At 34.6% G+C, this 14,991-nt stretch overlaps 1 protein-coding gene across 1 annotated transcript in view; it reads right to left on the bottom strand.

Moving 5' to 3' along the window:
- LOC136269516 (sacsin-like) overlaps positions 1-14,991 on the bottom strand; it is a 35,927-nt gene that overhangs the window by 11,823 nt on the left and 9,113 nt on the right. Inside the window, exons 2-7 of the mRNA XM_066088641.1 lie at positions 14,746-14,886; positions 11,976-12,098; positions 11,516-11,663; positions 9,163-10,308; positions 4,142-4,274; positions 3,553-3,836 (exon numbers count right to left, since the gene is read on the bottom strand). Coding sequence (XP_065944713.1) covers positions 3,553-3,836; positions 4,142-4,274; positions 9,163-10,308; positions 11,516-11,663; positions 11,976-12,098; positions 14,746-14,871 — 1,960 coding nt within the window. The 5' untranslated portion in view covers positions 14,872-14,886. The remainder of the gene's footprint in view (positions 1-3,552; positions 3,837-4,141; positions 4,275-9,162; positions 10,309-11,515; positions 11,664-11,975; positions 12,099-14,745; positions 14,887-14,991) is intronic.

Here is a 14,991-nt window from a genome sequence, read left to right as displayed (position 1 = left end):
AAGGCTTGCAAAATACATGGTTACATCTGTACCACGACAAATTTGGTATAAGTGATGTTGGATTTTGAAGAGGCTGAACTATTTCCAAATCATTTAACAAGGATTTTAGATTTGCACCGCCTAATATTGGTATTGCCTGCTGTAACAGTTCTTCCCTTTCTTTTAAGATTGTGAAAAGAGCAGTTTGTTTTACTTTAACCTCAGCAGAGGCGTTGTGTCTAACACTATTTTCGTGTACTAGCTTGGCAGCATTATAAATGTCTGTTGTGGTCACACATTTTCGAGATTTTAGTCCAAGTTCTCTTAAGACCTTAATTTCCCTTCGCTGGATGTTTGAAGATGGAAATTGGGACGGATCTGATATCAAATTTCGAAGCAATTCATCCTCTGGATCAAATAATTCTTCAACTGTCCTTCGGTCATTGGTGTTGGTTGTAACAAAAGGCACCTTTATAACAAGCTGACGCAGGTTATAATTCAGTTCATAAATTTTATTTTCCATGATATACTTCATTATATTCCGCACTTGCTGTTCGTTGTAGGTATATCCACTTAAAACAGATCTAAGAATATTTGAGAATATATCAGTATCCTGCAATTTGTGAGCACCAAGTTTCTCTGCAAAATAAATAATGTCTCTGTCCAAAGTTTGAATGACTTCAGTGGGATATGACATGGGTAAATTCTTTGTCAACAAATTCCCATTTTCTCTTATGCAGACATATTTCGTTTGGGTAGCAAACAATTTTAATGTCTGCAATATCTGAATTACATTTGTACCTATAGTTGGACGTTCCCTGCAGAGAAAATGCAGAAATTCGTTTTTCTGATTTGCAGTAGAATTGTTATTAAACCATTGGACTATTTCTCTCCAGTTGGACTTTTGGCCAATTAATTGTATGGCACTGTAAACATTTAAAACTGATACATGAGGAATGAAACGATTCAGCTGGGGATGCACTGAAATGTATTGTGGTACATCTCTTAAAACTTTGATAGAGAGCATATCCAAGCAATTTGAAACATTCTCCGAAACATGTCCAATCAACATGTTTTCTCTCAGGGCATGCAATTGGTACACATTTACATTGACCTTTTCTGGAATAAGTGGAAGATCCTGGAACCTCTCCAACTTTTGTGTAAAATCATTTACAATGCATTCCCATACCATCCTCAGCCAGTTGAAATCAACATTTGAATACGCAAGCTTCCACTCAATTGGATATTGTCTACCACCAATATTTCTCTTGATTGTTGCTTCAAGAAGATTGACAAAACTTTGCTCTTGTAAATGTTGTACCTGAGATATTCCTAAAATTTAAAACAAACTAGGATGTAGGACCAAAGTTTTAAGTCATTTACACATTGATGTATTTTGGTTTAATAATTTGACAAAAAATATTGTTAAATTTTTTTTTGGAAAATAAAATTAATGCAAGTTTTGCAAAAAGGTTGTTTATATTGCAAACTTCTTAAAAGCATGTGTTAAACAACTAAAACATTTTCCAAACTATCAATTAAGTGTTAAAAAGGTCTTAAAATAGTAGATCTACGTTAATATTAAACATTTTATCATTTACACTAACGTTCTCTTTAAATTAGATTTATTTCTCAATTAAAAGATAATGCTTACTTTTGTGGAGGAATTTCATGCTGATGTGCTAAGCTTTTAAAAGCATCATCTAGCATTTACATAAAAAAAACTAGCCAATATTGAGATGATGACCATCTCAAAGAGCCCGCTTGAACAATGGACAATAGGATGAAAGGAATTTCAGAAAATTTTGCTTTGACCTTGACCTTCAACTCAATCTCATTACCCCTTACATACAGGTATTTTTGTTCAATCTAAACAAGATTTAGCAAATGCGAAAATACTACAGTCACTGATTATAAAGAGATCCACTATGACCTTCACATTGATTAGGTTCAAGGTCACTGCACACCATTTAGCAAATAGCTCTACATACTCTTTAAAAAAGGATTATTTTGTGATCTGATGTGACCTTGTCACTAATCATACAAACATTATTCAAAATCACTGTATACCCTGTTTTCAAAGGCACCATGTGGGTGAAGTATGAGCCAGATTGGACCAAAAAGAGAGATGATCTGCTCTGTACAAGGATTTTTAAAATATAATTCTGCTAAAACCTACACATTTGACCTTAAAAATTGGACATCTTTTACTCAAAAGCTTTATTTATGTGAAGTATGAGCCAAATAGGGCTAAGTGGAAACAAGATGTAATAATAATCAGGGCGATTATAAAGTTTCCCAAACGAACGAGGCCATCATTGGGAGTAGGGATGAGCCAAATGGGTCAAACTTCACAGACAAAAAGATTTAGAACTTGATTATTTTTTTCTGAAGTTTCATGATGTTCCCCAGGGATCCTTTACTATACATCAGGTGAACCAACATGACCCAAGGAACAAGAATATATATGGTTAGGGGGTAGGAATCTTAACCGTTTTCAAGATATTTGTGCACTTCCTGTTTGAGGGGGGTCAGGACCACCCCCGGGGCAAATGACCTACATACCATTTGATGCCCCTTGACACTAGGAATAAGAAATATATATGGTTTAGGGGTGGGGATCTAAACCATTTTCAAGTTATTTGTGCACAGTTTGAGGGGGTCAGGACCATCCATGGAACAAGAATATATATGGTTTAGGGGTCAGGATTCTAACAGTTTCTGAGATATATGGTCATTTCCAATCCCTGGGGGGTGGGGATGACCCCAGGGGTCAGATCTAATAAACCCTATATATTGCCTGTAACAGTCAATATCTGATTCTGAAAACCTTATATTATTATCTTTGTCCGTTTTCAAGTTATAACCATTTGCAATAGAGTCCAAGATTTCCCCATAAGGTTCAATGTTAGACCCCACGACCTTTTGACCCCCCAGAAAAAGAGGTTGGCCAAACCCAAATGAGAAAAATCAAACCAGCGTGCACATCTAGATATGTAGGCCTATCGTATCCTGGAGTTTTGTACAATTCTGTTAAGCCGTCTCTGAGAAACACGACGGACAAGTTCAGAGCGGGAAAGAAGAAACCGTACAAAAACAATAAATCTCCAAACTTCCTTTGGGAGACTTAAAAATATATGCTCTGAAAAAAGGATTTGTGCAAAGTCTGATATGACCTTGACCTACAAACTTCATTCAAGGTTACTACACACTCTTTGACCATAGACACTGTGAGTGAAGTATGATTCAGATTGAACCAAGGGGAGAGAAGATATGCCCCGGTCAAGGATTTATATAATTTTGATATGACCTAAACCTTAGACTTAGAAACATGGTTCAAGGTCACTGCTCAACCTTTACTAAAAGTCACTCTGTGGGTGAAGTATAAGGCAGATTGGGCCATGGGGGAAGAGGATATGCTTCGGACCAGTGATCACGGACCACGGACAGGCAGCGGAAGGACAGAAAGATGGATGGACACTGATCACTATAGGGCGCCCACAGAGCAGGTTCCTAATAAGAATACGGTACACTTATGTCTATATGAATGTTTAAAAAATATCTACAAATTACCTCTTCCAATCATTTTTTCAAATATGCTCTGTACATCAGTTGGTAGAGTTTGCAACAACTTATCTTCCATTCCAACAAATAACTTCATTTTTGAAGGTGACATCATGTATATCTCACAGGAGTTGATGTTGCTTCTAGTAAATTTGATGTAGGAGCCATTTTGCAGGGGAAGAAGAGTTAGATCTTCAAGGGAATTGTATTGTCCATCCTTGAGAAGATATCTGATCAGATTGAATTTGTCATCATTGCTGCAGCTTGTGTATGCATTTGAAGTTCTCAAAATCCTGTAATTTTTTGATTTAATCAAAATCATTACTCATACAGTACGGTACTTCAAAGACTATGATATTTATTTATCTGTTGCTTTACATTTCATCACTTCAGTCATCAGTGCAATAGAAAAATAAACATTATCTCTTAGCTTCCTATAAATTGAATTTTACCTGCGGTATTTATTTTTGCAAATCAAATCAAGAAATTCATTATTTTGTAATCAAAATGTTTTTTTCATTTTTAAGTGGAATAATTGATTTATGCATATTAGAGAGCTTAACATGCTTAAGGTATATTAACTTTTACATATAATGACCTGTTGATAAAGTCTGGTGTAACTTCTGTGTGTCCTTGTAGCTTCATTGTCTCCCATACATGATCATCCACCTCCACAGTATTTTGATGATACATTTCAAGGATTCTTCTTATAGTTGACTCCACTCCATGGCCTGGAAATGAGTAATCAAATTCAAAGTCAGGCACATATATAAAACAAATCTTAATATATACATGAACTGATTACAACCCATCAGGATTTTGTAATTCCTTCCTTTTCATTGTTGAAATTTTGAAGAATTTTTGAAAATAATCGAGTTGATACAGTCTACTTTTATTAGTTGGTTTATTCCTGGTAGTCAACATATGAATAAATTGATAAACAATGTGTAACGGGATGGGAGAAATAATGACAAGACCAGGGTTCGAACCCAGGCCCCCTGAATCTCTAGTCAGGTGCTCTACCAACTGACCTATCTGGCGCCGGTATTCGAACCGGTCTGACCGTCACATTCCTCCCCCCTTAAATGATCTTCGTCCCCGAAGATCACACCAGGCTCTTCCCCTGGCAGGAGTTCACCTGTCAGTTCCAGAGGTTGGTCATGGCACCAAATGTAACGGGATGGGAGAAATAATGACGGATTAGACCGGGTTTCGAACCCGGGCCCCCTGAATCTCTAGTCAGGTGCTCTACCAACTGAGCTATCTGGCGCCGGTATTTGAACCTGTCTGACCATCACAAATCAGGCACGTAGCATCAGGGGGGGCCTGGCCCCCCCACTTTTTCTCGCAGCAACATTATTTTTAAAATTTACAAATAAAAAAACGAACTATAATGGAGTTGCCCCCCCCCCCCCCCCCCACTTTTTTGGAAGTTAGTAAAAAATTGATATGAAAATAAGGAAATGAGTAGTCAAATTGAAGTTACCCCCCCCCCCCCCCCCCCCCCCACGGATTTGGAATTTCATGATTTGGAGGAAAAAATTTTTTGGTAGGGAAGAATTTTTTTGGAAGCATAGTTGAGTTTACCCCCCCCCCCCCCCCCCCACGGATTAGGATTTTGAAGATTTTTGGAAACTTTAAATTTCCCTTTTTTTTTTTGCTTGTCAAGATTTTTTGGATGGGCCTGGCCCCCCCACTTTCAAAAACGATGCTACGTGCCTGCAAATGAAAGAAGAAATAAAAAAATTTCAGAATCAAGTTAATCTTTTGGGCTATTTTCGAAGACAAAACTTGTATGTTTTATGTATGAAACATGACGTCATAATGTAGACTGAGCACGCAACTTTTAGTTTAACTTTGGCTAAAGATTTGAGTAGGCAACCAGGTGGATCCTACTGTGTATGTTTCAAATACATTTTGTTCTACAAAATCAAACTGCACTGTGTTAAATCTGTGCTCGGTCCAACGGTCACACTGTTTACATATCAAAAGGTTGTTAAAAAAAGCAAGGATGAGGCTTAATTAATTACTATGGCTATTTTTGTTCACATATTATTTTAAAATATAAAACAAAGAAGAATTTAATGAATAATATCTTAAATTTAGATTTTTTTTTTTTAAATCTGATTTAATAACTCTGCAAAATGCAAGTGCCCAAAGATATCAATAATAAGATAATCAACCTAGTAAGTAAATTTAGAAATGATGAAAGATAATCATGCGCGCAATTATTGACCAACCAGCAATGAATTTCTTGACTGAACCTTTTCAAATTTTGAACTTTTGGTATTTCCGAAAGAAACACCTTGAATATCATGGATATTAATTTCAAAGGAAGATATATATAATGAAAATCTCAGCCACACTTTAAAAAGTTTCAAAGTTTTGTTGTACTATTCATCTTTACGATCTATTCATTTATTTTATGTTGTATTTTCTTGATATTTGGTCATATCATTTCTGTGCCAAGTTGAAATTGGCTTGATGGTTTAAAACAAAACAACAACAGTGTTAGGTAGTGATGCTGGACAAAGTTACCTTGAACCTTAAAGCTAAACACCGTTCATGCATGCATGCATAGATAAGCACCATCACACAGGTATATAAAATATTCCCTTTGCCACACCCGATTACACACCTGAAACTTGTTGCCATCATATATGTTCCTTTGATTTTGTGCATTTATTCATGTTTCATGCATGTGCATTTTTGTTTGTAAATTCATGTAATGCATTAACATACGTCTCTCTGATGTTAGTTTTCTCCTGGCTTGAAAAAAGTGCAAAAAAGTTTTATAATTTCATTGCCACCAAGTAATGTAGCATAGGAACGTTAAGATATACGTCCACACAAGTGAAACATCTAGAGTGAAGTACTTGAAACTGTTGAGAGGACTGTGGCTTATATAGAAGTTGTCAGGATAAGGGCAATGACAGAGAAATAAGGCGGACAATGCCGTTAATGAGTACTGTTCAGCCTCAAGCTCAACTGACCAAAACCGTGACCATACTTGCCAACCTCCGACATGTGAAATCTGGTCATGACCAATTTGGAAAGTGAAAAATCTGGTCATAGCACTTAACGACATTCACAACATATTTACCATGCATTTCATAGGTATTTAAAATAGAAATATTTGTTAATACTTATGTGTAATTCTTTATTGCAAAGAAGCATTTTAACTAACAGTTGCTGATTTTGAATTTTGTAAAGTGATCTGACACAGTGATTTGACACAGAAAATGGTAGGTTGTGTTCAGCTAAAAAAAATGCAAAGAGTTTCTGCTACATTAACCTTGCTTTTGAACTCTGTAAATGATGGCATGAATTTCAAAGTTGTAAAAGACTTGGAAGACTTTTGTGTATTAAAAAGCAAATTATACATGACTTAGCATTTTTGAATGATTACTCAGATCATTTTGGGCACAAAATCCAATATTTAAATGTGCATTGCATAGAACACGTACAAGAAGCCTCGTTTTGTACTTGATTACTTTCTTTTACCCATGGGAATTCATTTTCCCAGATATGTTGATAGGTACAAAAATATCGTTTTCTTTTTGTTGGTTTTGATTCCGCTGGCCCCAATGAAGACCTTTTCTTATTGGAGGCCATCACACTTACTGATTTAAACCTTCGGTTTGTCAAAACAACTCACAATAATAATTAATTAGGTATCCGATGTACAATTGAGCCAGAGAGCTCGGGATTTTCCGGGATGAGCTCGGTAGTTTACGGAGCTTGAAATAAATTTTCAAAAAGTCGCACTATTTTTGATTTGACATAATAAACAATAAAGAATAAACAATTGATGCATAAAGTCAAGCAATATTTTTTTTTCTTAATTTTAAAACGAATTAATTTAACTTTTCCCCCTTACGCTGATTGTGACGTTGTAGCAGCTTTACGTCATTTGCCGTTGTATGACGTTATTTTTTTTCCCGCGGCGCTCTTGCAATAACGTGAAGAAAAAAATCCTGATTTATAGAGTAAAAGTTGCAGTGCAAAAGTCACGTATTTCGTCGAAAAATACTAAGTAGGTCGTTTTAATCATTGATTTCGTAGATATTTTGACTGTGCATAACTTAAATTGGGGTAGTCCTAATATGGCCCTATTCAATTTGTTCAATTTTTTGTATACCTAATTTCATTATACATACAGAGTGTTTTGGACCTAACATTTGTATAACGGTGTATTTGCTAATAACTATTTTTAATAAGTACCATGCATACGGATTTCGTGGTTGAAATGCTTGTACACGTTTATTGTAATTATTGTGTTAAAACATATCCTTGTTATTTTCCGTGAATCAAGTTAACAAGAGTCAAATAATGAACTTTCTAATCATTGATTTCTTTTTTCATCGGGATTCCAAACAATTTTCTTCTCTCGCATTTCACATTACATGTATGTGCATGAACGGTACATTTTTCACTCTTGTTCGAATCGCTGGATTTTATATCATTCAAATAATACTATTAGATACTGATTCTGACTGCTTTAAAGTCAATTTGTTTCATTTTGCTGTTTACATAAAACATCAAAGAGGCGCGTCACCATCCAATGAAATCAAATTCTTGAAATTTGATTGACAGGTTCAGCCAGATAGCCGATGTCCGATGCAGGTTATGCGTGGTATTTGTACACAATCTTATCGTGTAAAAAATGCATGCTTATTACAACATCACAGCTTCATTTATGGTTGATTCATATTTTGTTATAACTGTGTAAAGCATGTTGATGTATTGTGCATTCCACAATTGTATCGATACGGAAACATCGTAGTCAGACTTTATCGACAGTCTCCATTTTAATAAAACTGACTTAATTTATTTGTTAAAAAAGGATAATGAGTAAAAGATAATACAATATTGTTTTCTACGAGTAAAAGGTTTGGAATGAATTCTAATAAAACATTTCACATGGTTCTTGCACGCTTTGTTCGTTACACTTTACACACCTGATGTGACCCGCAATTCATGACTTCGTTGTATTAGTAACAATATTTTTTGTGCAAACATTTTGCTGAATGAAAAAAAAAACTGAACAATTTAGATTTTTATTTCTAAAATTACAAGTTCTTAATCGTAAAGGAATAGAAAACAGGAAAATTACCAGGTAACGGGAATATGCGTTGGATTATGAATGCGACGGCTGACTTGGGGGGGGGGTGTTAAAAATCGCGTGAGTCGTCATGATCATTGTAAAAAAATCGCAAAAATAAAAAAAAATATTGATAAAGGCAATCAATTTATTTAAAAACTTTTTTTTTTTTATAAAATATGTTGGCAATTTTTTTTTGATAAATATTATAAATGATTACACGTTTTCGTCAAAGAAAAGTAGTATTTTACCATGCGTGATTTGCAAAGCTAGAGTTACTTCCCCATAGTGATTTGGCGGGAAAAACATCTATTTTTAGAAACTACATATCCTTACCTATCAAACGAGTACATTTAATATATACCTTACCAGGCATCATTTTTTGGTCAATTGTACATCGGATACCTTAACACTTACTGTGTGTCTGTTATTAGCCATCGGCATTGTTTACGTAAATCCATAGACATATATTCATGCCTTTATTTAGAGTTAACTATATATAAAATTGACTATACCTGAGGGAATTTTGTTTGGTCTCAGAAAGACGGCCTGATCCTTGGAGATCCACTCTCCTCCTTTGTTGGTGGTGAAAAAGATTTTGGTATTTTTCAGCTTTTCTACCAAAGGTGGGATAAGAATTCTCCAGTGTTCATCAACTTCATTTGTATTTGGAATGCATTGTGATACAGTTGTTGCATGGGCACTCAAATCTTCATAGTTTGAACTTTCCTGGACTAACTCTTGCAGAAAACTAGAATAGACTTCTGATAAAACCTCAATAACGAGTGCTTGGTTCCACTGAATTGACTTATCTGTGTGGGTATGATTGCGTATCTGGTCAGCAGTCGGCCATTTCACAAATCGTCTGCTTTGACTAAGGGCAAAAAACCCATTGACATGAATTGGCAATCCACTAAGACTTTTCTCTGTTAATGGAAGTGGTAAAAAGCAGAAAACATGGCCTTGGAAATTTGAAGGACAATCCATATCCATAGCTACACCTACATAGGGACTGTAAGACAAAGAGTCATCTTTTGAGAGTTTTCGCAGTGTTGAGGACATACTGTTTTCCCCTTGAAACAAATTCATCACCTTCCAAGATCTACATGTAGCATTGCGTGCATTATCTTCCACATAGATTTTCATGTTATAACTATTTGCTATCGGGTCTGATGGTAAGGTATTTCCTAAACCTTGAATCTGTGATCTCATGTCTTTTCTGGCAGACCGTACTGCTTCAATGGTTGTCTCATCTATGCAAACAGAAAATATCTTTTCACCTATGTATCCTGTCTTTGATTCACTTTCTTCTCGAAGTAAAGTGATACTTTCAAGGCATTTCAAAAAGAGCAATGATACTGGGGCCTCATCCTTGAATGACATAAACAGGTCATCCACTTTGGATTTGTCGTAAATGTTGTCCGAGAGTTTTGTCTCCTCTTGGCGCAGAGGAAATCTAAATATGGTTCCCTCAAAGTGTCCACTTTCTATAGTATTTTGATCAAACCCAAACACTCCTGAGAAGGCCTTTAGACAGTCTTCTACATTAAATTTTTTATACTTGTGAAGTTTCTTTAGTTTCATGGTCTGACAGACCTTTGAGGGATCTTGATGTGGGTCCAATACTAGAAGCTGGTCTCCACTAATGATAACTGGATGGTCTGCAAGAAATGAAGTTATTATAGTGCAAAGAAATTTTAAATAATGGTAGCAAAACTATAATTACATGAATGTACAAAATCAAATGATAACAAACAAAGTCAGTGTTATTCTATTAAGTTGATCTCTCTAACTCAATATCGGCCAAGGTTTGAACTGAAAACCTTGGGAACCTCTTCGGAACTCTCCAACATGGCTAGACTCACATGCTAACCACTTGGCCATCAAAGCAAAACCATTTGCTTTTGGTGACAAAGAAGCCTAGACATGCTACAGTTTATAAGGTAGTTAAATATCAATTATGCAAATGAATGCTTTGCCAATGTGCTACCTAGCTATGATCATGAAGCAAAGTATTTATTTCACTTTATTATATACCCATCAATTTTCATTTCTTGAAATTGTCAATTTTACATAGTGTGATCCAATTTTCCGGATTCCACACTGTGGTTTTCCCTGATTCCATATCACCACTCTCTAAAATTCATAAGGTAGTAGTACGCATTAAAATAACGTCTGTATTTTAGCGCGTTTTTAAAGAGTTTGCATCAAAATAGCTTTGTTATACATGTATAAGACTTTTTTAGTAAACGTACTTATACAGTTGATTTTAAAAACTTCATTCTTGCACAGGAGTCGGCGATTTTATCAATTTGTTGTAAATAAATGAGAAACAAGCAAAATCATACCAGTGAGCTTCACGAGTGAAGCGCTCGCTATGCTCACACTGACTCCTGTAGTTCTTGTAACTTTAAATGGACAAGGGTATATAATACAATGTATCATAATCTGATGCCATGCTGCCTGGCTCTTTGGATCAAGTTACGGTTATAATAATATATATTTATTTTAAGTACTGAAAGCTGGACAAAAATTTAAGTATGAGAAACTACAAGATGATTGTTTATAGTTTAAACACGTACTCCACATCAAAACTACAGAAAAGGAAAGAAACAATTTCATTAATATAAAAAAAATGTGGATATGGTTTGATGCATGTTGGTTATGAATGCTTCATAAAACTTCGGGTTTTATTGGATTTGATCACGCCCCGAACGAAATTATCACCTCATAATACTCAAAGAATGATTCCTTATTCCTTATTTCTTTTCTTAATTCTGATCACAAAAGGGGGGGGGGGGTGGCGGGGTGACATGCCTTAATTACTCTAAATCTGCCAGTGCAGCACATAGTGGTTTTGCTAGTTACCTGTGATGTGAAAAACAGATTTGAATCCAAGACCAAATTTTCCAACCTTGGTCTTGTCAAATTCTTTTATGCTGCTATACAACATCTTTATTCCTTCCCAATCCTCTTCAGTAAACTCTGCATTGTTGTGTACCAATAGAGCTGGTCCCTTTAGAGAAAATTAGTGTCTATTGTTTAATTGCGATTGATAAATCAAGTTGTGGTAAAATATACAACAATTAAGATATCATTGTGATCTAATGAATCAATCACACCATTCTGAAAATTGACAGATACAAATTAAGATGCAAAAGATGCCGTAGATCAAAATTTGTCAAACAATTTTGAGTTGATGTGAGATTAAGTATAATGATATTGCATCTTTCAGATTTACTTTTTTTTATGCCTATATATTTACAAAATTTTATGAATTTTTAGTATAAAATTTAAAAGTACAAAAAATGCATTGTGAATTAATTACCTTGAAATACTTTCTGAAAGGAGCTTTATTCTTTCTTGAATTCAGTTCTTGCACTCCTTGTCTGCCATCAAAAAGAATCTTCATCTCCGAAGCACCAGCATCTTCTGCGTTTTGGATGATTTCCTAGTTGAAATAATAAACAAGGTAAAAGCTGTCAATGTGACAGCAACTGGGTTTTCTTTTATATGAACAGTATCCATAATCCATTTCGTTGTCAACCCTTCATTGATAAATACACATGTACTACCTATCCAGAGAAATGGAGTACCCTATATGCAATAATGTATATTCAGCAAGAAAATGACATAGATCAACAGCTGGTATTTTTTTCATTAATTATCAAAAACAAAATCCAAGTAATATGCACATCTCTGATATAAGTACAATTAATTGATCCGCAAGACATAATTAATTTCTTATCTTGAAAACTGTAGGAGGAGTTGTACTTACAATAGGGGTACCAATTCTAAGCAATATTCTGACTAATCTGACTATTCTGTTAGAATTAGAATTCTTCTAATTCTGACTACTCTGACTAAGTTCAACAGCTAGCATTTTTTTCATAAATAATAAAAACTCAAAATCCAAGTAATATGCACATTTCTGATATATGTACAATTGATCTTCAAAACATCAACTTCCTATCTTGAAAACTGTTGGAGGAATTATCCGTACAATAGGGGTACCCTTTAGGAAACCGCCTACCTTCACCATTTCAAGAACCAGAATTTTCCTTTGGAAAACCCGGTCAAAAACCTTTCAAAATTGATCAGCTCCAAATGAACTAGCTCATGCCACAATATCTATGCATTATAAGGATCAATAAGGATAAGCATGGTGTAGGATACAGATTTTGAAGGCTGTTTTTACTATGTTCATACAACATGTACAAATGTTTAAAACAACTTTAATAAATTTTGTTTGTTAAAATCAGAACTATCATTATTTTTGAAAAGTCCATAAATGCTAAAAATAGGAATATTCAAACTTGAAAAGAACATGTCATAATTGAGATGGTCAATACCATATCAATCTGCCCCATTAAGGTAAAAGACACTAGGATGAAAAGTAATTAGAGGACTTTGCTCTAGTCATGACATCTGACTTTTAGTCCAAATTTAGTCCATTATATGTTTTTTTTTATCTTTCAAGCACTATATGGGTGCAGTATAAGGGAAGATTTGGCAAATATGAGACATTGACTGGAAAAAACTAACGATTTAAAACTCTCTATATCTTATTTCAAACCAGTGAGTGGCCAGGGTATTTAGTGCATTGAATTTGTAAATTTTGTTCTTATTAATGTTAAATATTACAATAATTTTTATCACCTTTGAACACAATTGAGGAGGGGGGGGGGGGGGTCATCCACCCCCACTTCAACTTCCCCGTTTTATGCATATTACATAATATTACATCAATATATCATTTATTCAAATATACGAAGCAAAGGACGCAATCTGTTAATTGTTTACAAATTAATGATAAGGTTTACTACTGTTGTGGTATAGAAATGTATGAAATGAAAAAAAAAACACTATGTATGCATATTTATATGCATACTGTAACCCAAAGTTTTCAGATCAAAAGTATCTGCCAGATGGTTGACTCGCCCTAAACTTTCCGCAATGACGTTAATTAGTCAAATTGCATTCCTAGGCACCCAGGTTTTGAAAGTTCTTTCCATCAAAACTCAATTAAATTGTTCCATTCTATTTATTAACTTTTCAGTATTAACTATAAAGATGTCCAATCTAGGGCATATCTGCTTGCTCATCCTTCAATTTTCGCAAAGATGTCATTTAGCTAACCTGCATTTTAGGTTACCTAGTTCTGGAAAGTTCAATCCCAATTCTCCCACCAGAGGTCATGCTTCCCAACCATTATACACATCAAAACTAAAACCCCCATTCATGTGTAATAGGAAAGGAGGAATATTGTAAACATATGGCTGGACCAGGAATCGAACTCCGGACCCCTGCAACTCTAGTCAGGAGCTCTACCACTGAGCTATCCAGGCTGATATTCACGGTCCATATAGCCTCAACTACTACACATGAAATGAATTGCCTAATTTTTTAAATCATTTTACATTTGCCAAATCTTCTTTGTGTACTCTAAAGTAAGTTCCCAGTAAATATATTCAATCTTTACGTAATCATTATCAATATTTATAATCATTTCAAGCATATATTTTCAATTGATTCAAACCTTCAACTCCCACTAACTTGGATCCGCCAAACCCTATCCACCACCTTACTCTCATTTTTGCTATAAAATTTATGGCTGGTTTATCAAAAATGAAAGTAAATTTTGAATTAATTTTAGAATGATTCCTTATCATGTAAAATTCAATTATAGCTTATAGACATGTCATATCACATGAGTTGAAATACCAAGCTTGACAGCAGTTACTTTTAATCAGGCATTAGACATGTTTTAGTTTATTGGCAAAATGTCTTATAAATTTATACTGTAGATTCCTATATAATTAAACGCGAGGAATTAATTTCCACGTAAAATCGCGAGAAGTACCCTTCACGGATTTTAAAATCTCGTCATTATTATCTGAGAGTTCAGAACTATAAGAAATAAGGGGAAAAGTTCGTTTGATGGAAACCAGCGGGATCGCATAATTAAGTACTCGCGTAATATAAGAAATCTACAGTAAGTATCGATATTTTAATATATTGAACCTTTTAAATTATTAAAAGCTAGTTCTGAACAGCAAAATAAACAAAAATAACTCAATAAATTGCTGAATATCTACCTTAAGAATTTGTCCATCATCAGGATATTCACTCAGAATTGTTTGCAACTGTTTGATGAGAGGGGGTTGTATCATTCCCGAATATTCGATCTCATTATCAGAATCGGAATCAACGTCGTCCGCCATCTTTTAATACAATGTCTGCAATTATACAATAATACATACAAAATTTTAAACAAATTGGAAACATTACTTGAACTGTCCTAATGTGACAATAATAACCATGCAAGGCTCATTTACAATTAT

The sequence above is a fragment of the Magallana gigas genome, chromosome 6 (genome assembly GCF_963853765.1).
Source record: "Magallana gigas chromosome 6, xbMagGiga1.1, whole genome shotgun sequence".
NCBI lineage: Eukaryota > Metazoa > Mollusca > Bivalvia > Ostreida > Ostreidae > Magallana > Magallana gigas.
This window is presented reverse-complemented; position numbering and strand designations above follow the sequence as displayed.